The sequence below is a fragment of the Amphiprion ocellaris genome, chromosome 11 (assembly GCF_022539595.1).
Source record: "Amphiprion ocellaris isolate individual 3 ecotype Okinawa chromosome 11, ASM2253959v1, whole genome shotgun sequence".
Taxonomy (NCBI): Eukaryota; Metazoa; Chordata; class Actinopteri; family Pomacentridae; genus Amphiprion; species Amphiprion ocellaris.
In genome coordinates this window covers 17,521,361-17,547,700 of record NC_072776.1, presented here as the reverse complement: position 1 = coordinate 17,547,700, position 26,340 = coordinate 17,521,361, and the positions used below count along the sequence as shown (strand labels likewise).

General features: G+C 40.7%; 1 protein-coding gene across 1 annotated transcript in view; it reads right to left on the bottom strand.

Moving 5' to 3' along the window:
• LOC111575676 (neuropilin-2-like) overlaps positions 1 to 26,340 on the bottom strand; it is a 117,758-nt gene that overhangs the window by 19,177 nt on the left and 72,241 nt on the right. The window contains exons 9-15 of the mRNA XM_055014953.1: positions 24,596 to 24,771; positions 23,968 to 24,141; positions 22,513 to 22,657; positions 9,641 to 9,715; positions 8,423 to 8,587; positions 2,541 to 2,809; positions 2,176 to 2,272 (exon numbers count right to left, since the gene is read on the bottom strand). Of these exons, the coding sequence (XP_054870928.1) occupies positions 2,176 to 2,272; positions 2,541 to 2,809; positions 8,423 to 8,587; positions 9,641 to 9,715; positions 22,513 to 22,657; positions 23,968 to 24,141; positions 24,596 to 24,771 (1,101 nt within the window). The remainder of the gene's footprint in view (positions 1 to 2,175; positions 2,273 to 2,540; positions 2,810 to 8,422; positions 8,588 to 9,640; positions 9,716 to 22,512; positions 22,658 to 23,967; positions 24,142 to 24,595; positions 24,772 to 26,340) is intronic.

Genomic DNA, 26,340 nt, shown 5'->3' with positions numbered 1-26,340 from the left:
TTTGTTGTTTTTCTGTCCTATTTTTCATTTCTTTTTCTCTTTTGACACTCAAGGTGTTAGTGGCAGAAGGGTAGAAAATAAAGAAGCAAAAGAAAGCAGGAGATGGATGGAAGAGGGGATGAAAAGGGTGAGAGACAGTGTGAGGAGAAGGGAAATGGAGGAGTGGGAAGGAAGGGTGGAGGTAAGTTGAAGGGTCATGGGAACATAAATTAAATTTACTGCTGTTTATTATTTGCCTGAGGATGTGACATTTATTACGGAAGTGAGAAAAAGAAACAAAAAAGTAACAGACGGGATGAGGGTGATTGGAATAATAAGAAAACCTGTGAAAGGACGGCGGTGGAAACAAATTGGTGGGAAAAGTGAAAGAAGAGTATGTTATCCCAAATGAAAACTTCCAAGAGTCTTGTTTGACTTTTGAAATTTGGAGGAGAAAAGCAAACAGAAGTAGCAAATGAATTGAAGCTCCTAAGCACGTTGAAGCTTGAAAAGTTCTGGATCCTCGAATTCCAATATTACAATTTCACAGCATCTTTTATAAAAGATGCTGTGAAGTCCTACTGGTTTCAAGCTCTATGCATTTGCAGAACAGGATTTCTGTAAAAAGAAAAAAAGGTGTCTGCTTCCAAACTAGGTTACATACATGTAGATCTGCATTTTTCTGAACAAAACATCTGTTATAAGTTAACAGCCGATAGCTATAAATAGTATTCTCATTTCTTAGCTAGTTTCTGTATGGCACAGTATCACAGCGAAGCATGTAATACACCCACCGGTCTACTACAGGATACCACTGAGTGTCATGTTTTGACTTGATAAAGCATAAAACTACTAACAAAACCGCTTTGGCGTTGCATCAAGCAAAGTGGTCAAAGATCAAATAAGGTGAACTTTTACTGCTGCAAGCTGTGATGATGCCTGCAATAGAAATGGGGCTTTTTTTTAAAACCAAGCATGGAAGGTAAAAACGGAGAAAAAACGGATGCATTTGTCCGATTTACTTGAATTTTACTACACTAGTTTGCATTTATAACAGGACTTTGGGAGCCCAGCCTGATCTTGGAAACAGATTTCCATCCAAGCTGACATGTCAGGACTTATTTACACTCTTTATATAGTGTCAGTTGTTTCAACAGTCAGATGGCTTGTTGTAGATCAGCAATATATGTAAACACAGCTTAAATTTCTCTCCTAAATGTCCTTAGTGGGTTAGAGTTAAAGTTTCTTAATTGAGGAAGTGATGTAATGAGGTATATATATTTTTGACGTAAACTCAAGTGCACTGCCTGTCATGTTGCCAAAAGGCCCTTAACCCTACCCATAACCACTAATCTTAACTATTAGCTTTTCTTAACATGATGTATTGGCTTTCCAGCTACTGAGATTAAAAAACAATAAATAAAAAAGTTAAAAGCTAAATTGCCGGGATGATCTGGAGGGACTGTGGCAGGAGATTAGATCTTTAACCCTGCGATTAACGCATGATATAACCAACCTACTACTTGAGCCACAGTCACTGAGATGCTAATCTAGTCAGTGTTGCTAATTTATGGTTCTCTCTGGAGCATTCACATACACGTGTACGCTGACATGGTATCCTCTAGTGGACTATTACTTGCTTTGGTGTGATATTGGGTTGCTGTGAGAAAAGAGATGAACAGACAAAGTTTCTCCAGCATTTTAATCACAACGACATGTTGCTCTCTCCAGTAATCATGCTCAAGCACACGGTATTTTCACTTGACGGCTGAGACTGAATGGAAGTTGATGGTGAGTGAGAATGAGATGGAGAAAGAATGAGGAGAATGAAGAAACAGTAGGATGGGGTGGTATAGGAAAAGACTGAGGGAGATAGAAAGGAGATATAATGAAAGATAGATTAGAATTCATGCCCAAAGGCCATTTGTGGCCTACTTTCTTTTTTTATATATATTTTTCTTTTTTGATGTGTGTGTGTGTGTATGTCTGTGTGTGTGTGTGTGTGTGTGTGTGTGTGTAAACGAGAAATATAATGATTTTTTTTCCCCCTTCACTCGCTCTTATCTGGTCTCTGGTGAAAACACAGAATAAATGGTGTGGTGTGAAGAAGGGAGAAAGTCATATAGGCAGACAGAAACACTCGCCGGCATATTAATAAAGGTGTAAACAGGTGAAGAGACGGGTTATGGGACTCACGTGCACACTGCTCCAGCTCAATGCTGTTGCTCATGTGGATGTTGTCTATTCTGATGTGGCCTCTAGTTGGGTGATCGAAAAAACCTTCAAACACCACCTAGAAGGAGAAACATAAGTACAATACATTTCAACTCAGGCAGGGATGCTGTGTAGCAAAAACATGGGAAACTCTGAGCAGTAGTAGCAGTAGTGAGTGGTAGACATAACACTGTAATATCTTACCAGGGGTGTTATTATATCATTATGTCATTTAAAACATATACTTTACACTAGTTATTACTACGCTCTATATGACACCACATACTTCTGTGCCTGCTTCTGTGCAGCACAGAGCAGTAAATGTATGTTTTCCAGCAGCTGCCTACCTGATACTCTTTGGGGCTTTGGGGCAAGATGGTGCGGCCCTCTCTCCAATGAGGCCCTTGGTCTCCTTTTAGTACCCATAACAGGGTCTCCTCCTGGTCGCTGTCCCTCAGCAGGACCCTCAGGCTCCCCTGCGCCTCTCCGTGGAGCTGGTAGTAGAACAGGAGGCAGAGCGGGCCTCGTTCTGGACCCACCTCGGGGCTCAGCAGTCTGGCTCTCTTGCGCTGGGTGTGGGCGCCTGCATCCAGGTGGAGGTAGTTTCCTGAAAAATCTGCGAGGATGGAAGAGACAGAAAATTGGGTGTTGTAGTACTGTATTATTATTGTAATTTCAGCAACATATTTCACTAATGAATAAATGATAAATGAGTAGCCTTTAAGCTGACACATCGCAGTCTTTTCCAGCCTGGGGAGGTAAATGTGACACCACATATATGGCTCTGTGTATGCTATTTGCATTTTACTCATTAAATGGATTCCACTGTAATGTATTTCGTGACTTGTGGCAGCGCTATGTAGTAATGCAGCAGGATGCGGTTGTTTAGAATTTAAGGCATTGCCATCATCATTCTGTGGTATGAGGCTTAGCCACAAATAAGACTGCCATTTCATCATGGCTGCTAATGGCTATGGATACAAATGAACACACACACACACACGGCTCGGTTAAACAGCCCCAATCAGTCTGAATGCTGACACCTCGTTCTGTTGCTCTCCTTGTTTTCGCTTCTTAGTCAGCACAGCCATCATACCGATACAGTCACAACGGTCGTACAATTTATCTCTGTGTGTATGTGCTCCCAATACACAAACTCACTCTGTCATTTTTCAATCTAATGCACTTCTTTTCTCTCGTCTCAATACAAAAAATGGACAGAGATGGGCATAGAAAAAAAGAGGGTGAGGGGAAGAAAGGGGTGAGTGAGCAAAAGAATGAGCAAAATGAGAGTGAGAAACAGAGGCAGTGCTATAGTTGTTTCCCCCAACCCAAACAGAAGCATAATCATTAGCGTGCTGCTGTGTTTGGCTGTTTGTCTGGTTTGTCTATTATGGCCGGAGAGTAAAAGCTTCGCTGGAGCTGCAAATAGTCTTTTTATCGACAGACAGACACTGTGCGTGACACCTCATGAGGAGAGAGCAAGGAAAGGAGAAGAAACAGAAGACAAAAAGTCAAATGGGTGAAGAATCACAAAACAACTGCAAAACAAAGTTTATCTATCTGTCTGTCTGTCTCTCTGTCTTCTCCCTTCCTCAGCTGAGACAGGAAGAAAAACATTCAACAGATTTTGCAGCTCATCATGCTTAATGAATAATGGATTTGGGCTGAGGTAGCTCAACTCTTCACTTGGAGGCAATGAAAAAAGGGGACCTAAATTACCGTTGCTCATTAAGTACAGTTAGAGAAAAGTTGCAGTGTTTTTCTGTCGTTCCGCGTTTGATCTTGGCGAACGTACAAAGGGAGGGAATTAATTAACAACTCTCCATGGGAGGGATAGGCAGGGATGTAGAATTGGCTCTGAGGGAGGGAGGGGAACTTGTGTATGTCTGTGTGTGTGAATGTGTGTGTGTGTGTGTGTGTGTGTGAATGTGTGTGTTGGTGTCTGTTTACATGAGTGCTAGTTCAATTTTAGGTATCTCTGTTTATGTTTATAGCTGTGTAGGTGTGTTTGTGTGTTCATCTGTCAGTCACTGCGTGTGTTAGTGTTTTCCAGACGTGGCATACGTAACATTGCCACTTCATCAGTTTGTTAAAGTGACGGCAGTCCATCATTCATCACTTTTACAACAATGTTCCTCATGGCTTCAGCCAGATATACCCAGAACAGTGAGGAAAAGAGCTATGTGATGTTTGTCAAATGTGAGATTTGACACCACGTCAAGTGATATATAATACATAGTAGTGCGCTAGTGAACAAAAGACTAAATCTAAACTAACTGAGACCTTAACAAACTGATTAATGGTTTCCAAAATAATGAGAATTCTTTCCATGTGTGATAATAAAAGAACTGATACTTTACCGACAGTAAAATAAGAATATCTCAATAGCTGTGATGGAGTTCTGGACTCAGCTGGAGGACAGCTGCAATGTAACAACTGTAGCTGATCTAGCGTGACTGTGCGACAGCTCACTTGTCTGAGGTGAAGAAAAGTTCATAGTGTGTCTTTCTGTTAAATCCTGACCCCTCTTGTCTCCATATCAAGGATAATTTATTATTATAATTAATGAAGTTACTCAGGATCCATTGGAGATGTTTGTATGGATCTCTGCTGCTGTCTGATGCTGCAGGAATTTAATAACCTCAGAGGAAAAACTCCTGCAAACAGCTGGAAGCAACAAACTGAACTCGACCTCCTGTTAATGTTTAGTCAACATCTGAATTACACTCATTATTGGCGAGTCTCGTTAATATGACCTGTTACTCCGTCTACATTGTAGTAAAGTTTTATTTTATGGATATTTCAGTTTGTAGCCTCATAGATGTAAAACTGTCAGGCAAAGTGAAGTACAGATTTATTTTGTAATTTTTGCATTATGTATACTGGTGTTGAAATGTGGAAAAGGTTGTCCCCAAACTGCTTTACAAAACCCAAAGTGCATTGCTTGTGCATGACTTTCTGGAAATTTAGAAACCATACTTGGTCCAACCCAGTAAGACTGTCATAACTTTTATTGAAATCTGAGCAGTGTGCTCATCAGACATGAAGCTGACAGCTGAAGCTGACGTTCAGACACCATCGGATTAATGAAAATGACTACGTTTGAAAGGGGCTTATGAGTTCATTGTAATGTATGTGTGTATATAGATGCAGCTTCTTTGTATGTGTCTGTGCATCCTTTGTAAGTTTGAGAATAAAGTTATAGTATTCCTGTGTGTGTGCCTATTTGCTTTCACACAGGGTTGAGTGTCTTGTGAAATAGAATCACAGTCAGCTTTCCCATCACAGTTACACTTCTAGGATCACACTGAGAATATTCAGCACAGTATTATCAAGAGCTAGAGAGTAAAATTATGCTGTCAATGATCTCTCTTTACCTTCTTTCAAGCCTTCCTTATCAATAGCTATCCCACTTCCAACAACGTCTACTGTGAACGGTTTCTTTTGATGAAAATCTTTACAGAGTGAAGCATTTCAGCCTTGCCATATCTGAGATCAAAAGAATAACTTATGAGCTCTGGGCGGGTCGGAATTTCTCCTTTAAAACCCTAAAAGGGCTTTCAATGACAAGGGCTATGGATTTGATTTGCATATCGAGACAGCTTCCAGACAGGGTGCCGTGCTAATGTTGCTGTAGAACAAGACTTAATGTCATGTTGCTGTCAAACAGGGAGACAGGGACGTTGCTAAGTCAATTACACACACTGACACGTGCACAGGCACGCACCAACATACATACACGTACATTCACACATTCGTATACACACACGGCGGCCTGGTGAGATGCAGCGCTTTGCCTTATGTCACGGCTCTGCCTGTTTATGAAGGAGTTGCTCAGTCAACCATGACCCGGATGGTTTCAAAAGATACAAAGAAAACCTTGCTGGATGGCAAGGTCATGTGTGTGTGGGAAAAAAAACCTCACACACCTTGAGTGTTTAATACACGCACAGTCCCACCTTGAGTTGTAGTGTGTAAGTGTGTGTGTGTGTGTGTGTGTGTGTGTGTGTGTGTGTGTGTGTGTGTGTGTGTGTGTGTGTGTGTGTGTGTGTGTGGAGCCTCGGGGAGAGCTGGAGAGCTAAGGCAGCACTTCTGTCAAAGACATCATCTGACTTATCTGACCGCTCTGGGCTGTGTGTGTAAGTACAGCAAGTGTGTACATGTGTGTGTGTGAGGAAGGGAGGGATGTGGTGGATTGATAAAACAGTCATGGTTATCCTCTTGCTTTCTTATTAAACATAGAAAAAATCAAGTACTACTGAGGGAAACAGAGGAGAGGTCAGTGAGGAGAGAAAGAGGTGATCAGAGTGATGGAGTGAGAGGACTGGAGGTGGAAAGTGACAGAAAAATGTCGAAATGATATAAAGCAGTATGAGTTCGATTTAAAAAAAAAAGAGGTGAATGACATAAAGAGGATGGAATGGAAGAAATATGGTGCTTTAAGGGTAACAAAGAAACATGAGATGATGACGCCTGAGAGCAGAGACATTTGTAGAGACTTTAGAGGCAAATAAAATGCAGGATAGAATGGAAGAAAGAAATGAGAGAGCAAACAAGGACGCTAAGTAAGATAAGATACAGTGAAAAACGTTGCAAAGGAGTAAAACTTCAAGGAGACACAAAAAGTTCTGAATTTTGCCTGAAAAAGTCAGAAAAAACAGTGAAAGTAGAAAAGAAAGTAACAAACTGAAAGTAGAAAATAAAGTAACAAATTAGGTTAGGAAAAGTGAAACTGGTAAACTGAACATTGCTATAAAAACTCCAATTAAGACGTCGCACACAATTTCAGCGGATCAGAGTGAAATCCTTGCATCATAGTTGTTGTCAGCGGTTCCTCCCAGCACTGGGATGCATAATATTCCACCACAGGACAACTGCTTTGCTCTTAATTAGCTCAAGAAGCCTTTGTGCTGAGGAAGGTCAAACATTTCAACATGACGCTGCTTTCTTTTTTTGTGTGTGTGTGTTTAGAAAATGAGAAATATCTTGAAATGAGGAATGCCCAGAAAGATGAATGTGCCTCTACTGGGCACATGGAGTTTTCAGAAAGTTTGACTGTTTAATTAGAGGAGAAGATCGACCCATAAATCCTTTTAATGGGTTCCAACCCTGTGGAGGTTTAAAAAGATGGAATGTCTGGTTGGTAAATTTGTACAGTGTGCGTCTGTGTGAGAAAGCTTTCACATCAGAGCTGTAACTATCAATTACTCGTCTCCTTATTATGTTATTCTTACTAAGAGAAATGTAAGAAATATTCACATGAAGACCATTAGTGTCCACGTGTGAAAATAACTAATGTTACACGGCTGCTGTCAGTGATACATGCCGCTTACGTACTGCAAATATGCCAACATTTTATTGGCATAATGTATTCCAGCTAAAAGACCACACTGACTCTGTATAAGACAGCAATCTTTTATGAAAATGATGCTCAAAAAAGTGGGGGATGTATTTTGCACTAGACATTTGTGTGTTTGCAGCTGCAGCTCTGCTAATGGAGCACGTACCAACTCTTATTACTCCTATAGTACAGAGTGAACCTGTAAGTGCAGAGAGCGGGTTGCATTACGGGTTGTTTGTAGCTTAGCAATATTACTGAGCTTATTCAAGCCCACTTTAAGTCAGAGGAGGGTTTTTTATTTTGACATGTTGTGTAATCTGCTTGGTCTCACAGAGGAGATACAGTATGTTCCTGGTGAGTAAAAAATAATGGAAAATGGGCCAATCTGATAACGGAGTGACTAAGGTAAGATAATACATGGTTGCAAATGCCTTAAAGCAGTGAGTTCCCGGTTCAGTTCTCAGCTAGCCTACACCCTCAGTGAATGAAAAAATACCAAAAAACAAGCAAAGAAAAAAAAGCTTAAAGCCACTAAGAACTTCCCTGTCAAAGGCCGTCATGATGTGAAGCTTAAAACATCGCATATCAAATTGAAATATTCCAAAACGTTTAGTTCCTGGCTCATTTTCACTGCCTTGGTCTCCTCCTTGCTCTTTTCTCTTTCCTCTTCTTTATACTTTTGGTCGATACGCAGCATGAGCTCCTGGTGTGATAGTGATTATTGCTGGTTCACTGTATAATAGCTCCTGAATTTATGTGCAGCTAAGAATTTGAATAAAACCGAGAGAGTTTTTCTTGAATTATGAGCTCCTACAGTAAGCAACATTGCAGACTGCGTTTCCATTGTTTTATATTGTATAAATGAGCATCTCTAAAGGTACTCACTGTCTGATCCCAGTGCCAGGTCCTGTCTTGTTCCATGTGTGCCGTGTCCGGTTGAACTGCTGCTGGCTGTGTGCAGCGACCAGCTCACACCTGACTGAGGATCAGCCGACCAGCCGCACAAACTCTGCTCAAAGTCACACACAGCCGACAGGGACGGAGTCGTAGCTGCAAATTGATAAAGAAAGACAGATTATGAACACAGAACATTTTCTTCTTTTATATAAAGCACTACTGATTACTGGCTCATCTTCTCTTTTTGTTTATTTTCTACTTTCAGAGAGCTTTTAGCATTGTGTCAAATTTAAACTTCTTTCTTCTCAGTTTCCCTTTATGAGACTTGATGCCATAATGGCTGGCTTCTCTCTATTTTGAAAGTGCTGTGAGAGATACTCCCATTGTGTTTAGATGTTTTGGCAATAGTATTAATGTAATGTGACATCTCAAACAATCAAAATGAATACGAATATTAGAGCGTAAAAGAATAAGAGAGCGATAATGCGAAGACAGAAAGAAGAAGTGCAGGAGACTGCAGAGATAAGAGAGTCGCTGCAAACATAGAAAATCAAACGGGCATAAAATGGACAGAAAGAAAGCCGCAAACTAATGGGTGAGTGATACAAGGCTTAATGAGACACATGAAAGACAAAGAGCAAAACCATACAAAAACTGGAAATAAAATGATAAAACAAGCTGCAATTTGTCTAAATGGCTGCATTCAGTCATGCAGCAACAAGAGTAAGAGAGTAGGACCTGCTTAAATAACATCAACGTATATAAACTCCTGTGAGGCTACTTGCCTGGCAGTCACCGACCTATAGCTGCGAAATCATATTCCCAATATGTGTGTCTGTGTGTGCGTATGAAGAGGCGAGATCCTCTGGCTGTGAGAGCTTATTTTCACTCAAACAGAGCTTCCTGTGGGACTCTTGACTCTAACAGACTTCAAAGCCCAGAGGCCCCGTGGTGCACAATGACATCATGAGTTTGACCTTAAGAGCGGCAGTGTGAGCGTAAGTGTGTGTGGATGAGAGACAGGCAGAAATAGATGTGTGTGTGCGCTTGCATGAAATCTGCATATGTGAGAGTGGAGATACGATGTGTGAGAGCGCTTTGACGTGTGTGTGTGTGTGTGTGTGTGTGTGTGTGTGTGTGTGTGTGTGTGTGTGTGTGTGTGTGTGTGTGTGTAGGTGTGTGTAGGTGTGTGTTATGTGTTTTTACCAGGTCTCATTGCTGGAGTTGTCTGTTCCACCCTGGGCGAGGTCGGGGTGGCTGTGTCAGGTACAGTGGTGGTTTCTGTCAACAGCAAAAATATCATTACAGGTTAGAGTAGAGTAGAATAGAATAGAATAGAATAGAACACTGCAGAATAGAATAGAATAGAACACTGCAGAATAGAATAGAACACTGCAGAATAGAATAGAACACTGCAGAATAGAATAGGACACTATAGAATAGAACAGAACAGAACATTGCAGAATAGAATAGAATAGAATAGAATACTGCAGAATAGAATAGAACAGAACAGAACACTGCAGAATAGAATAGAATAGAATAGAACACTGTAGAATAGAACAGAACAGAATAGAACACTGCAGAATAGAATAGAACACTGTAGAATAGAATAGAATAAATCAGAATAGAACACTGTAGAATAGAACAGAATAGAACAGAACAGAACGATATAGAATATAATAGAATAAGATAGAATACAACAGAATAGAACACTATAGAATAGAGCACTGTACAATATAATAGAATAGAATAAGATAGAACAGTAGAGAACATTAGAATAGAACAGAATAGAAGACTGTAGAATAGCATAGAATAGCATAGAATAGAATAGAACAGAATAGAGTAGCATACTGTTCAATAGAACAGAATAAAATAGAAAATAGCACTGCAGAAGAGAACAGAGCAGAATAGAATAGAATAGAATAGACTAGAATAGAACAGAATAGAATAGAATAGAACAACTCACAATTTATGTTCTACACAAACACTGGCAGGAGTTAATCTTAAACACACTCAAACTGTCTAATGAGTAAGAACAACACTGGACTAACCAGATTTGTGCTCTCCCTTTTAAATATTCACACTTTGTTCTACATCCGCCTCACTGCTCAATGGTAAATAGTAATATTTTAACAGCGCAGCTGTGATGTTTGAGCAATGCCAAGATTTAGACATTATGGTAACTAACGATGTTTGTACACTGTTGTTTTCCAGGACTGTGTATAAGAGCTGATGTTTGTCATGATCCAGGCAGTGACGGAGTGAGCTGAGGCAGTGAGCTGGCACTCAGCTGACGACTGTGCCACACTGCTCAGTTTATCTACTGCAGGCTGGGGCACACACACACACACACACACACACACACAGATACACAATGCCACGATGATAGATGCTGCACCCAAACTGACCTTGGAGCACAGCAGCATGCAACCATTGTATGATAGATCAAACAGAGGCACACACACAAACACGTCAGCATCGGGGTATGTCAGTGTAACCCCAAGACCTTCTGGTCTTAATAAGAACTTTTCTACTGCTGGTTAAGATTCCTTAAATGGCCCTGAATGCTTTAGCAGCTCACTGTCTCCCTCTATATCACACACACTGATGACAGTATGTGTGTGTCTATATGTTGACGTAAGGGAACAGAAGAGTGTTTGGCTTGCATGGCACAAGTCTGACACCGCAAACCTCTCACCAAATTGCTCTCAGAAGCAACTTTTTTCTCCCTCTTCTTCGTTTCATGGACTTTTTTCCTTCCTTCTGCTCTCTCCCCTCCCTCCCCTCTATCTTCCCTCTCTCTGTCATTTGTCTCAATAAATCTGACCAGATTCAGCTCTGCTTTGCAAAGCCACCATCAACACCACAAAAAAAGCTACGCACACATAAACACACATGCTCTCCCTCTCGCACACATAAAGTCTCCCTCTGCCTCTCCAGCATAGAAGTGAAATCCTATCTAGTGTTGTTTCTGTTTTACCACAACCGCAATTTTCTTCTTCATAACTCTTTCTCTCGCTCTCTTTCTGTCATCTCTCCCTGAGGTATATTTTGATTTCCACTCGCCCCTTTGCTTTTGTCTACCCGCAGCTCTTTCTTTCTCTTTGGTAAGATTATGTCTCTTCTTTTTGCTCTTTCCAAAGATCTCTCGCTTTCTTCTCAACCTTTCAGCGCCTCTCTCTGTGCCATAACTCTGTCGAGTGTTATTTTATGCATATTCTAACCACCAGCTCAGTGAATCCGAGACTACTGTTGATTTACTGCTTGTGTAGCGGCGGAGATGTTTCCATGACTCACATGGTGATGTCCCACTCTCTGTGTGTCTTGTTTATCGTGAACTGCTAACCTTTTCTAGCATTTGCGAATAGCTCTGACTTCACTGCAGAGTCTTGGTTCATCCATTCATCTAATGTGTGTTGCGCATGTGCATAACTTTATTGAGTTGTTTACACAGTCAGCTCATGGTGCAAGTCCACAGGATTGTTATGTAAGCCCAAACACTCATATTGCTGTTTCAACACACACACACACACACAGAATCAGATATTAACATTGGATAAGCAGCTCCCAGCTGCTGACATTAAGCTGTTTTAATTTGGTGCCCTTTACCGCTGTAATTAGCCCCCCATATGGAGGAAGAGAGGGGGGAATAGAGATGAGAGAGAGCAACATAAAGAAGGAAACACGACCCCTTCCTCCTCGCCCCACCATTTTCCTAATTAGTGACCACACACAGCTCCTGTCAGCCTCCTATTTCCATCTCCATCTCCCCTCCACCTGTCTAATCCAATTTTGCTCTGTCTCTCCTTGCCTCTCCTCTGCTTCCTCCATTCCACATCCTCTTCATCATCTTTCATCCACATCCTGTTCCTATCCATCAGGGTCTCTACTGTAGCTTCTGTAAAGGTCAGTAAAAACATTTACATAAGTTCCATTAATTATCATTTATTTCATATGTGTTGTGTTAGCTAAAGCTGCTGTTGCATCTAGTTTTTCTTATGCTTGCTAAGATGAATTCAACCCAATTCATGCTTTTGATGTTTCCACAATGCACAAATGAGGAGAGGCTGTACGAGAAGACTCTCCATCACCTACACCTTTACAATTTATCATTGAAAGAGTTGTAGTTGAAGTAGCTGCTGCAGGACTTTGAAGATGTTTTTTTGCAAGTGTTTTGCATTGATGTTGCATAAATGCAGTGGGAAGTTCTAAATTCTTCGGAAATCCTGTGCCATGTCCATTCACTATGCTCGACACACCGTCGAGGAATAATGACTTTGACACGGTGCTGCAGGCTAATCTGTAACTAGCTGCTACATCCTGTAAAAGGTGCAAAAGCCCAGCCTTTCAGAAACATGCCCATGTATTTTTTTGTCCTCAATATGAGGAGCAATGTGACTGTCTAGACCAACACATACCTATTACAGCATGAATAGAGCAGTCTGCTGTATGCTTTCAAACCTGGCATTTATCTGCACACACAGACATGGACTGAAAGGAAAATGCAAGCCAACGAGTGTTGAGTCACCCGTGGAAAGATAACTCAGTCATGTTTTTAACAGGTGAAGCTTCAGACAAAGATGTTAAGGGAAAAAAACAATCCTTACATCTATATTTTGCAGATGGGTCATCCTGAAGACCACTGAGTTGCAGCAACCTGCCATGACTCTCCGACTTCATCTTTTACACACACACACACACACACACACACACACACACACACTCCTCAAACGGAGAAACACAAGGTGTCATAGGCCCAAGGGCTCATTGTAAAGCTGCTGACTGAGCAGGGCGAAGCGGAAACAGAGAGACGAAAACTGTTCAATTATGGAAAGAGCTCTGGGTATAAATCTACCTCTGTCAGCCTAAATAATTACTACTGACACAGTATGCGAGTGTGTGTGTGTGTCTGGGAAAGAGAGAGAATGTTGTCGCTAGTCAATTATTGGTGAGATGGTGCGTGTGTGTGTGTGTGTGCAGGAGGGATTTCCTTTACTTAATGACTCTGTGATTGACTGACAGCCTGAAAGCCATGCCCCTCTGTACAACAGACCTCCTGTAATAGCTTACTACTTACACTAGCTACAGCAAATTGGCCAACCTGTCTGCCATAGGTATCTACTCAGAGTAAATAGAGTTTCCACTTACAAATACATCTTGCTATCCTGTTATTCTATTAACTTGAAAGCTCCTTGACAACTGTTGCTCTGTACAGTAGTGGTTAGCAACATACATTTGGTGCAAATGATTTCAGCGTAAACCTGGGAAACATTAAAAACAACATGGCTTTATGCACTGCTGCAACTGTAGCAGTAGAAATGAGTGGAGCAGAAAATGACTTCTTATTGACAGGAAACTTTGATAAGCAAAGTTTTACTCCTTCTAACTGTTAAAGTATGACATCAAATGAGAAGTGATTTTGAGTGTTTTTTGGATAAAAAAAAAATCATGCCAGTGATCTGAATGGCAAATCAGACAACTATTCTTAAAAAAGAAAACTGCAGGTTTGATTTGTATGTAGCTGAAAGTGCTGCACTAATTATGACTCCCTCTACTGCAGATGAGTGGTTGGGAAAACGAGTTCTTTATAGCAAGGAATTACTTCCAGACTAAATGCCTAATTAGCTCATTGTACAGCAAGCTACCAATAATATCTATTTTTATGGTAAGTGCTACACTGGACCATAAGTTTTTTTTTATGTTTAGTAGATGGGGAAGGAGAGTTTCTGCAACCCAGCAAAACTTTGCACATGTCTGTGGTTAAAAAAACACCAATAATAGGTCTTAAAGTGTGGCTAAAAGGCAGAGCCAAGAGCTGCACAATCAAGACACCAGAAGCGAGGATGCTCTTTATGTGAGGAAACTACTGACAGTGAATTGCTCATTAGCCCATTGTGCAACAAAGCACCACGAGGTATGTGACTGTAATTGTAGCCTTAAGTGTCAAGCTAAGTACGACAACAACTGAGATGATAAAAAGAAGCTGCTGGCAATGAATGGCTAACAACATCAGTGAACCAAAGTCAGCTACAAAGGAAATGAGTTTAAGTGTGGCAAAAAGCATTAAGCTAAGTATGCCATTAAGATCTGTGAAGAAGAGAAAGACAGCTTTCTGGCTCGCCATGCATTAATATGTTAACAAGGATATGGGTTTAACTACTTCCAAAGCTCAGTCACTGCTTTTTGGCCAAGTTAAATTGCAGGCACAAGACACTGACAGACTGCATGTAAATTTTGGGTCACGGAATAAAAATTTACATGTTGTGTTTTATACCAGTTAACATCACTGAATACATGGTTCTATTTAAGACTGTGGTTACAAACATCACATACATCACAAACAATGGTAATAACAAAGACACTTATTTGCTAGTGTTGGTCCAAAAAACTTAGAATTCTTACTCTGTGCTTTGAATTTTAACTCATGGACTGTCCAGCGGAATTTAAATCACCAATCACGTTTTCACACTTACATGTAAGTGATTAGTTCTTGTTTTACTTTCAAAGCATGGGTGGATGGGGAAACAGAGGAAAAAAGATGAAAGGCAGGCATATGTGGGAAACACTGAAAAGGCGTGGTGAGCAGAACCTAAATATTTATAATGGGAAAACACAAGCTTTTCTGCACACAGACGCACATAAACACACAGGCACCCACAATGAACCTGGGCCCAATCTTAAGTGTTTCCATGTGTAATATCTCAAAGGAGGGGAAGGAAAAGATAAACTTAGCTATCCCAAAGTAAAAGGCGGTTTGTTGTATATGGTTCAAAATAGTTTTTAAGAGTTCAAATTATGCACACTTACAGATTTAGAATTTTATCTTTGGTTCTGCTACTACAATGCTTGCACGCCTTAATACTTAAAAACACGTTTGTTTTTTTTTTTCAAACTATACATCGCTACAGCACCTATTCACGCCCTCTTGTCTGTTTCAGCCCTATTTCAAAGGGCAGTATGTGCTTTGATTAGTCGACTGGCCTCACAAAAGTAACATGAATGGAGGTGACAGTGGTTACACACTGTGACTCTAGAACTGTGAGTATAGCCAGATGTAGAAGTAAGTCTAGTGAGGATATATTGGAAGACTGCGGAGAAGCTGTTCAATTCTTGTTTGAGCATGGGACAAACTAGCTGTTGGACAGGAATCATACAAATGTGTTCTATGGTGATGTAAACAGCCTTAAGTCCTTAACTTCCCTTAGTGTGGACTTTGGGCTTTGTAAGTTTGTGGACCTTCTACATATACAAAAAGCAGCTATATAAGACAATAAAAGGTAAAAAACCCAAAAGTATAACATTACTCTTTAAGTTCTTTGGGTGCATGCTTGGTTTTTACACATTTAACACAGAGGCATCTTTGTAACCTGTAGATGTGGCCTTTTGTCTTGGTTAGAACATAAGCCCGGGGCAGGAGCTCTGCTGCAGGCACTGAACATCTCTGCAGTGGTGGACAATTGATTTTCTTGTCACTCCAACACCCTGGTGAATTGTATTGTCAGACATTTAGGAACGTATTGTCAGTGTCCTGTAAAAAGTCAGAACAGTTATCCCTTCAGGAACCAAAATCTTAAAATTAGATACTGGTTTTCAAGCTCTGTGTGTTTAAATTGTACCATGCCTGATTTTACTTCGGCTTAATTAGAGAGTCATAAAACATTTAGTGGTTTGCTGAAGGTAATAATAGTGTTCATGAACTGTAAAAAGAAAATTAGGAAGCAGGTTTATTTTGCTCTGAGTTGAAATGGCTGAGATGGACAAGTGAAAGATCAGTCTGTAGAAACAATCGAGCATGAGAAGGAGACAAAGGAAAGAATCCATGAGTACAAGGACATCGGGGGAGAGGGGAAGGTGAGGACCGTGGAGAGAAGGAGTGTTGGTCTGTGTGGGTGTGGTGGTGATGGTGGGGGAATGTTACAGAAGCGTTGGCAGGAGACGGAATAAACACTGCAGAAGCTACAAACATTTGCACCCTCAGCCTCTCTCACCGACAATATTTTGTATTTCTGCTTTTCCTATAAAGTGACCGGATGAAAAATTCAAGAAGTCAAACAGTGACTGATATTTAATAATATGTCTACCCATATTTGCCCTTTAAATACTGTTAATATTCCTGATTAAAAATATTTGTTAGGTTTTGTGGATTTACAGTGAAATATTGTAAACATTGTATATGAAAGATGGATGTAGCATCTGGATCTGAAAAGTGAAGTCACCACAGAAGTACCTTAAACCTGCAATCGACTTGCATTGCGACTCCTCTGGGTGCCAAAAGAAGTCTAATCAAACAGAAGTGACCCTACTTCTCACTCGGTCTGTTACCTCAGTAAAGATTTTCAAAATGGGCTTCTGGTCTCAACTGCCACTTTCAAGACTTTTTGAATACAACATGGTGTTGAATTTATATTATTTTGAGTAAAATAGTGGATAATGCAGGATGTTTTAGGGCAGGAATACTTTGTGATCGACGGCTCGCTGCTGTCTCAACATGCATATTGTCCAATGCTCCTTATTTACACTATACTTCTAAAGAATATAATCAATGCATTCACAATGTTTTAACTCATTAGGACCTGATGCAACATATGTGTTTATATCCTTTAAGTATAAGGCAACATTTGCATGTTGCTCTCTTTAATGCAGGATGTGACGTGACCACATTTTGTATGATGTTGTATGATTGTATGATGTATGACTTAAAGTGCTCTATTGCTGCTTCCAGCTCTAAAAGGAGATGCAGACGTCACAGCAGGTATTATAGGGTTAAACAATCTCCATACTGCTGATTGTTATTGGCCAGTGTAGTGCTTTTATAATCACATCACTTAAATCTCTGCGGTGAGACGAGGAGAGAGAAAAGACATGTGAAGGAGGAGCAGAGGAGGGAGATGAGTGGGTGTAACCAAGTACACATCCCACCGATCACATGAAAGTGTTTGGACCGGAGCCTCAGCTCACATGTGAAAGTGATCAGCAATGCTGGACTTGACGCTCGTGCACACGAACATGCACACACACACACACACACACACACACACACACACACACACACACACACACACACACCTGGAACAGCAGAACACCTCTAGATCCTTCTACAACAACAATAGCATTTGCTTCAGGGTGCCACTGTAACTATGCACTGTGTGTGTGTTTGCATGCGTTCTGCGTTCATCTTCACTCCCATGTGAATGACAGACAAGTTTTTGGTCATCATTCACTGCTACATATTACAGCATAAATCCCAAACATACTGTTACTTTAACTTTGATTCAGGCTTCCTACATGGAAATTTGATGTGGTGCGCTTTGCCAACAACCTTCACATTCATAAAAACCTACATTTGCGCTGGGATTTGTCACACAGAACCATGTCTTTTTTTCAGGCAGGGAACTGTCAGTTTTGTTCAAAGACTCCTACACAGTCGCTGTCGAGGTATTTCCCTGGGTCTGGCAGTCATAGGGCCAACCTGTACGCTATCACTGCCCCAACTTCACCATCCAGATTTTTCAGTAAAAGGCAACAGAAGCAAACCATCAGTCACGGACGGTGTAGTCTACCAATCATAGTGTCCCTATTGGGTTTATTATTGTGATTTTGTTGGAACACAGAGGTAAGACGCATAATTTCTGTCAGAATCTGTTTGGCAGTGTCTAAGATTTCCATGATCCCAAGAACAGCAGCAGCAGATGAACGAAAGACAAAGCTGTTATTAGCCACTCTGAGGCTCTGGACACAAAGCTCTGTGTGTGTGTGTGTGTTTGTCATTGTCTCTCTGTTATTTTCTTCAAGTACCACACCCAAAACATTGTAGTTTTCAATGGAGATGAGAAACTAAGCATGTATTTAGACAAATAAGAACAATCCCTCCTCTTTATGCCAAACAGGTGGCGCGTGTGTGCATGTACGTATGTGCCTGCCTGCCAACAACTAGGTGTGGAGTGAAAGCGATGAGAGCATAGCAGATGTTCTGATAGCTCAGTTATTTAAAACATGAACAAAACTGGCAGCTTGTAAGCTCTCAGTTCACATCCAATAGCTGGGGTTACAAGACCTAAATTACATGTTGCCTTCACAGCTAGCGTGAATGATTAGAACGAGTTCGGCAATAATATTCAGGCTTTTGTTTCTGTGTTTGCACCGAAGGTTTGGCACAATAATGAGATGCTAAACTACATTACTGTGTGCCCCCTAAGAACTGTGGATCTGTAATTTTGGATTTCTTTATTGTAATTGGGTGCTGAGATTGTCTCTCTCATGTGAGGAAATTGTTTTAGAGCCCTGAGGACAGGTCAGTGCGCTTCATCTGGAAATATGAACACAATACAGGGCCAGTGATGGAAAAGCAATTTCTCTGTGAGTTTGTCAAAGCCGATGTTTGGAGGCTACAAGATTTGTAACTGACATTATTAAATTGTCTTGGTCTCTACATGCCAACAAGGTTATCTGAAGCCACACAACCTACTTACATGTAAAGCATGTATGCACTTTTTTGGAGTAGGTCAGCAGTTTGGAAAGCTGAAAAGATTCTTATTTATATCAACATCTGGGAGGAATTTAACATGGACATGAGCTTATTTTTTTAGAATGCAATAATGATATGATAAATAAGAATCAGGGGCCCAAGCTTGACCTTGGTATTCACTGGTGAAGGTCCATATTCAGTCCACAAAGAAAGAAAGTGAGAGCAGAGGTCTGAAACCAATTACTGAATATAAGCAGAGCTGCTCTGACTGCTGCTTTCACTGGAAAAGGTGGACATGTGTGTTTGTAATGATGTCAGTGAACATGTGGTTGCCTTACACCCACAATGTCTCTTCCAAGTCATTCAAAAATTTACTATTTCACGCTTTATTTCCTAAACAGTGCTGAAAGAGGTGCGGCTGAGGCTTGATGCTGAAGTAGTGGGAAAAGGGAACTAACTGTAGGTGGAGCCGCCATGTGTTGTCTGTGTATACAGTCTGTTTTGCTCACATGGATGCCTGCCCGACAAAGGTCGAAACATGGCTCTAAAAAGTCAGGAGCCTGGAAATTTTAGTGCACAGCTACAGCCTCCTCCATAAAAGGGAACTCCAACAGTTCAAATTTAAAAAGCAAGTGGGGGCAGCCTTTTATTACGGGTTGCCTCATGGATGTCAAGCTTGGGGAAAAGAAAAATCTGGGTTTGAAGCATTTTGGAGGATGCCTGTCTAGAGGAATGAGAAGTATTACTGCAAATCACCAGATTTATTCCAAATCTGTAGCTGTGTGTGTGTGTCTGTGTGTGTGAATTTAGAGTTGAGTGTGTGCATTTTGTGTGGTTGTGACTTATGTGTAAACAGCTGTGTTCAGTGGACTGAAGCTGATGCACTGTTGAATATTTTATCTTCCTTTGCAACACAACTGCTTGAGCAAACACACACTTGCACACGCACACACACACAAGAAGCAAGAAGAAAAACAAAGTGTATTTCTTTCCGCACTCAGATGTGCTTTTCTGTTGTTTTCCATTTATAGCTCTAGTAAAATGACTGGGGAGATGATGTGTTTTTCAGGATTATTATCCTCACATCACTTGGTGTGGAGACAATTAAAAACCAGACAAATTTAACCAAATTCACTTGCTCTAAGCCACTAAGATGTGGAATTATCTTGGTGTGTGGTTGTGTGTTGTGTTTCAGATAGTAGCAGGAGCAATCACTGCGGTGTTCGCGTGAGGTGGGAATGAACTGTTATGATGTCTAATGCATGGATTACAGCCAGAGGGCAAACATCTGGCATGCAGACGCACACAGCCAGACCAGCAGACAATCAGTGAAACTGCACTCGTCGAGATGTTGATCTTCACTGCGATCGCGGGGATGATGGCTGCAGATATGACGTGCATAATGTTATTAGGTGCAATCACAAACCCTCTGTGTGGAAACAGCGCCAGTGCAGACGCAAAGGTTGCGGTCACTGTGATTGGACATATTAGTCACATGGTTTATGTCAAGGTTTGTGTTTTACTGTCATTTAATAGTGCGTTCTAAATGTTCTGCACTCTGCCAGTCACCTGAAATGAGAAAAAGAAGTTTCCACCCGGAAAATATTTTACCCTTTCATTAAAGATTCTGTTAAGTAGGGGAGTAGTTAAATTAAATCACGTTTGGAACCACAAAATTGAGAAATGGGAAAACCGTTAAATAGATGTAGACAGAGTTTAATGGTCTAAGCTGCATATACAATACTATAGTGTTGTACTCCTTTTACTGAGGGAAAGCCTTTATTTAACACAAAACCTTAATAGATAAAAATGTAATTTTCAGTTTTCCACTCACTACCACTCCTTTCTAGCTGATGGTTGTATTAAATAAACCACTGTGTTCAGAAAAACAATCAGAGAACCCAGCTATTCATTAAGGTTTGATCTATATCCAAGGTAAACTGTGCTATACCTCATTTTAAAAAACTTTTTAATGATGTTAAATCATGTGTTCTGTCTGAATTTTCTGTCACATCTGTCTGTGCTAACTGGTTAAAAACTGTATAACAGTGGAGGCTGCCCCTTCCATCCCCATCATCACCAGCCTCCTGGTTAGGCCTGACACATCTGGGATATATTGTTCCCTTTGGACTCCCTCTCTCTCTGCCTCACACACACTCACATGCACATGAGTTCAGAAATACAGAATTGGAGCCATCAGTTGTAGCCAACAGCCCTCTTCATGTCCACTGGGAACAGGTACGTGTCATTTCCTGTACTTGTCTTCACCTGTCACATAACACAACCTGACTAAAGCAGTGAGATCTGATGGCACATGAAGGCGAGAGGAGAGGAGGATGGCCATAAAAAAAGCATTTGTAAAGAGGCCATTTTCAAATAAGTGCAGATTCTAGTAAGGAAAACATAAGCACAGTTATTTTATTTCTAATTATGGTGACTATAGGATGACTGCATTTCAGCTCTGATTATTATATAATGCAGCAAAAGGTATTAAGAAAAATATTAAAACATTAGTGACAAGGCATCTATTGTTTTTACTTCCCTTGCAATTGAATTTATGCAGCACATTATTATTGCCAAAGTTAAGTATTAAATGTGACCAGACTTACACAATGGCCTGCTTCATTTCTAAAGTTATTTTGTAGCTGAGAAAAAAATGCCACCACTAACAAGATCCATACCGCACTAGTATTATAATAAATCATGCTTGCACAGCTCGGTAAAGCAACATATAGAGTAATGGTCTGCATTCCTCACCCTACACACACTGCACGCTAAATCACCACTCTTTATTAACAACTGTTGACAGTAATCCTTAACCAGAAAAATAGATCAAATGCTCCACTGGAAAAGGAAAACTGATGTTTTCTTAATCTTTAACCCCAATGATCAGGGATTGATCACGAATACCAAACTTCAGTGGACCATGTGCTGGAACTAATCCTTCACAACACACTAGCAACATGTTACTAACATAGCAGCCTGTGCACACAATAAAGCACGCAGCTGGCCACTATTAGTAAAAGTCCCATGACCTAGACACGTTAATCCTTGTCCAGACATGTTGAAAAATCTCCTATGGAGCAAGATGATTAACTTCTACCACTATTTTATGTACAGAGGGCACATCAGCAACAATACACACATACATACACACATGTATACATACATACAAAGACAGAGATCCAAAGCCATGCACAATGGCAGATAAACATATAGAGATGACAAAGAGATTAATGGCATGATGTGCACAGAATACTGAAGTCACTAATGTTTGTTTGCAATTATGTTCATAGATCATGAAATATGCAGTACAGATGTGCATAAGTATCATAAAACTGTATGATTTCATGAAGATTTACTATGTAAGATTGCTCTTGATCACAGCTGGTGGATAGTTTGTCTTAATTGGAGATTTTAGAGCATTGTCTAATGTGTTTCATTACCAAAGAAAGGCACCGGTGCAGTGAATTTGTACATTTATCTTGATTTTAAGTGTGTGCAAACTCATAGTTCATGAGTCCATGGTATTGTGTGTGCTTCATGTGCATGTCATCGTCTGGAGGTGCACGCAGCCTTCTGCTATCATAAATATGAATGTATACATTCTTACCGGGCAGGTCACAGCCGAGGATCTCCATCCTCATGCCAATCCCAGCGGGCGACCACCTCTCCGGAAACACTCTGATGTGCTGGGCCACTATCTCATCAAACCTCCGCACCTCTGGAGTATCATAGTGGCTGTTACCCTCAAAAATCTGGGGAAAGACATGAAGATGTCATTAGAGTGTTTTCCAATGTTCAACACTGCAAAAGCCCAGAGCAAAAGTGTTCCCCTCCTGTAAAATGAGCATTTTCACTGCAAATTTAAGACTCCTGGTTTGGGTTTATTCATGCACTTAATGGAAAAATCCACCTATGGCAAAGTTCTGTTGCCTCCTACGCTGGAACACAGCTTCTTTCTAAGGTAGGAGTTTTAACAGTCAGTGATAAGCCTCTTCTTATGTTACACACCATATATCACAATGAATCAATTGTTACAACCATTTAGTTGGAAAGTTAACATCGAGGGTGAGTTTTCTCAAACAATGGAGAAACCTGTAAAAGCAGGAGAGCCAGTAAAATTTTGTAATTTCCCCATTCCCTCCCATTCCACTCAAGTCTCTGTGAAAAACAACAGGAAAAGAGTAAGCCTGTCTGAACCCATATAACACAACTCATCAGCATTGTTTCCCTCCCAGGTATGACATGCGTCATAAAAATAACAACAGAGAGCATGTTACCTTTGATTTTCAAATAATCTTTGAGGCAGCAGCAGCCTCTGGCAAAAACACAAGATTTATTACAGGCTTAAATCTGACTAGACCGCAACAACCCTCTCGAAAATGTGGGCTGTGAAAGTTGTACTATTGGTTTCATTAATTGAACTGTATCTTCTGTCTTCCCCATTTCTGGAATTTTAAAAACGTATGATGAATTTCCCAGGATACTCATTTAAAAAGACAGGCAGATGAGAGGGAACAGGATTTTAGCATCAGGAGAAAATCCAGGCACTCAGTAGTACTATTAAAGCGTTTTAAGACACAGCCTCAGAAAGGAGAACAAAGTTTAAAATGCCCTGTCTCATAGTGCGTTAGACTGCCAGCAGTGTTGAGTGGTGATGCAGGAAAGACATTTTTAATTAACACCCAGGAGAGACAAATAGAGGATGAGTGAACAAGAGGATGAGAGACGGAGAGAAGTGGAGAGGGAGGGTACATAGGACTTACAGAGGCAAAGACAGAAGCAGGGAGAATGAGGAGTGAGGTGATTAAATTGAATTATCAGACCTGAGGCTGTAATAAAATGGCTTTTTTGCTAAAAATTACAAGAATGAGAGAGAGAAAGAGAGAGAGGGAGAAGGGGAAGGAAGAGAGAGAAAGGGAAGGAGACAACGAGAGAACGAAGAGGGACTAAGAGACAGCTATAAATAAACAACAAATGAGGGAGAACTGACAATGGCAATCAGAGGATGGAGAGTACATGAGTCGAACAGACAGAGATTATGAGTATGATTGTCCTCCACTACCTTCGCAAATCCAGTCTTGCTGTCGGTGATGTAGCTCCAGTCTTTGCCGGTCAAGCTGTGCGCCAGTTTGTACTTTCTGACAAATGCTCTGTTTTCAGCGCTGGTGCTGCCCTCCAGCCCTCTTGCACCCTGGGTAATAATGCCACGCACCATCTTGGGCACACCAAGGTCCACCTGCAACCCACAAAAACACAACTACTATTGTTCGCTCACTTTCTGCCCCACGGAACCAATCGATTTCCACATCCCCTGCCTCTTGTTGCAGCTGTGACTTTACTCAGCATATGATCAGTCAAATGCTGGTTTTCCATTGGAGGACTCTTAATACGTTTGAGGCCCTGAAACTTGGTTCCTCTTTGCATTTCTAGTTCAATTTACACAAGCTAAAAAGGGAATTAACATTGCATCAGGTGGGTTTAGATACTTTTGACAATTGCTGCTCATCATGCCATTTTTCCTCTAATTTTGCCTGTTCAATAGATGTCCATGTAGATACTATAACAAATAATGATCATTGTCTTGACTTTTCTGATGCACACACAAGTAAAATGGACCCTAACTTTATCTGCTCACCTTCAGCTACAGTCTCAAGCAACTATCCCTGTGCAACATGATATACATGACATACCTGCAGCCACTCCTCTCCAGCGATGGGCTGTGTCGGGTTTGGAAACCAGCCTGACCGACTGGCCACCAGCCTAGCTGCCCCCATGGAACCATGGATGTCCCTCATGGAGGATGCAGAGATTTGGGAGTCAGGGAGCAGCCCGGACAACATGCCTTGGAGCTCTGAGCAAGGAGCATCTGAACAGTAGAGAGAGAGGAAGGGATGAGAGTACTTTACTCTCCGACTGAAGGGCATTTTCTAAAGCAATAAATGAACTTTTTGATATTTTTCTTAACTTAAAGGTGGGGAAAGGTGAGTTCTGGGTATTTTTTAAAGGTTATGACAATCAGTAGACAGCAGAAATTTTCCTTTTTTCTTCTTTTTTTTGGCAGAATTGTAATAATGTAGTTCTGGAACCTGTGTCTTGGTGCCTCAGAGATCACTACAGCATTCAACGTTTGACAATCAGCCAAAAAAACACTGTATTTCTGAACCATGTAATGAGCCACCAGTCAAAAAGACAACATGATTAGTGTAAATGGTTCATTTCTTAAACTGCAAAGGCTTACTGTATATTGGAGCTCTGTTGTGTGGGACTTTTTAGTGGCCTCTTCATGCAACACCATTGCCACACAGTAATATGAAATGTAAAACTGCCATAAACGTTGACCACATGTTTACTGTGGTGGATTTTATATGGTTAGTGACAGGAAAACGTGAGAAAAAGTAGAGGCAACCACGAGAGACCCGTCAAAATAAAGCCTGAATATAAATAAACTGAATTAATAATTACATTTTCGCAGATTATCTTAACATCACAAATACGTGATTTCCTTATTGCTTTACTGTTGCTTCTTTTCAACCAAACAATCCTATATTAGATGTGGTGAGACTTATCAACCTGGAAATGGAGGAAAAGGTTCAAACATTTCAAAAAGAGGTATTTTAACCCAAACTGTGTTATTTTTCGAAACTGAATTAAGTAATTTTGGTAAACCTAACCAAACAGCAAGTGAATTAAGCCTAAGAACAATGGGACATTTTTTGTTTATTATTTCTCTGCACCTCACTTTTCTTTCTTTCCCACTCAAGATTTATGAAGGCTACATGAGCAATTATAAGGACAGTTCAGAGCAATCTGGGTACAGATTCAGGAGGATCAGGTTGCTGCACAGCACAGAGGAGTAAAATGTCGGAGGACGATTAGATAGCGTGGCATCATGAGGTGAGAAACATTCAGTCTTTCAATACTGTGTGGCACCGTGTTAAGACGATACTCACGGATAATCTTGTAAAATTTTGAGTAAAATGCAGACTCCTCTGGATAAAACACAGATGTAGAGGAAGATTTTCTGAATCACATGAGATCTCCAGGTAATACCAGCCCCATGAGAATAGGGCCACAGTCTTACCTTTCAGGGAGGAAATATGTTTCTTTCAAACCATTAATGAGACTGATTAAGTTGCACTGGAACGTAATTTCTGTAAGACAGGGTTTGACACGTTGTAACTGGAAGGTAAAAGGCTAAAACCTGCAACTGTCATTGTTCTACAAAAGCTGCTGCACTTTCTCTGATGAATCCAGTCTGGCTAGATGAAACTGTTGCACTGCTAAAACATCATATACAACCTACATAAAAAAAACTTTTCATACTTGCACTTCCAGGTCTGGAATAATTTGGTGTCACTGTTTGATCTAATCTTGGAGCAAAATTCTTGTGTGATTCTGACAAGAATTGTTAAAACGACTGGTGTGTTGCACTCCG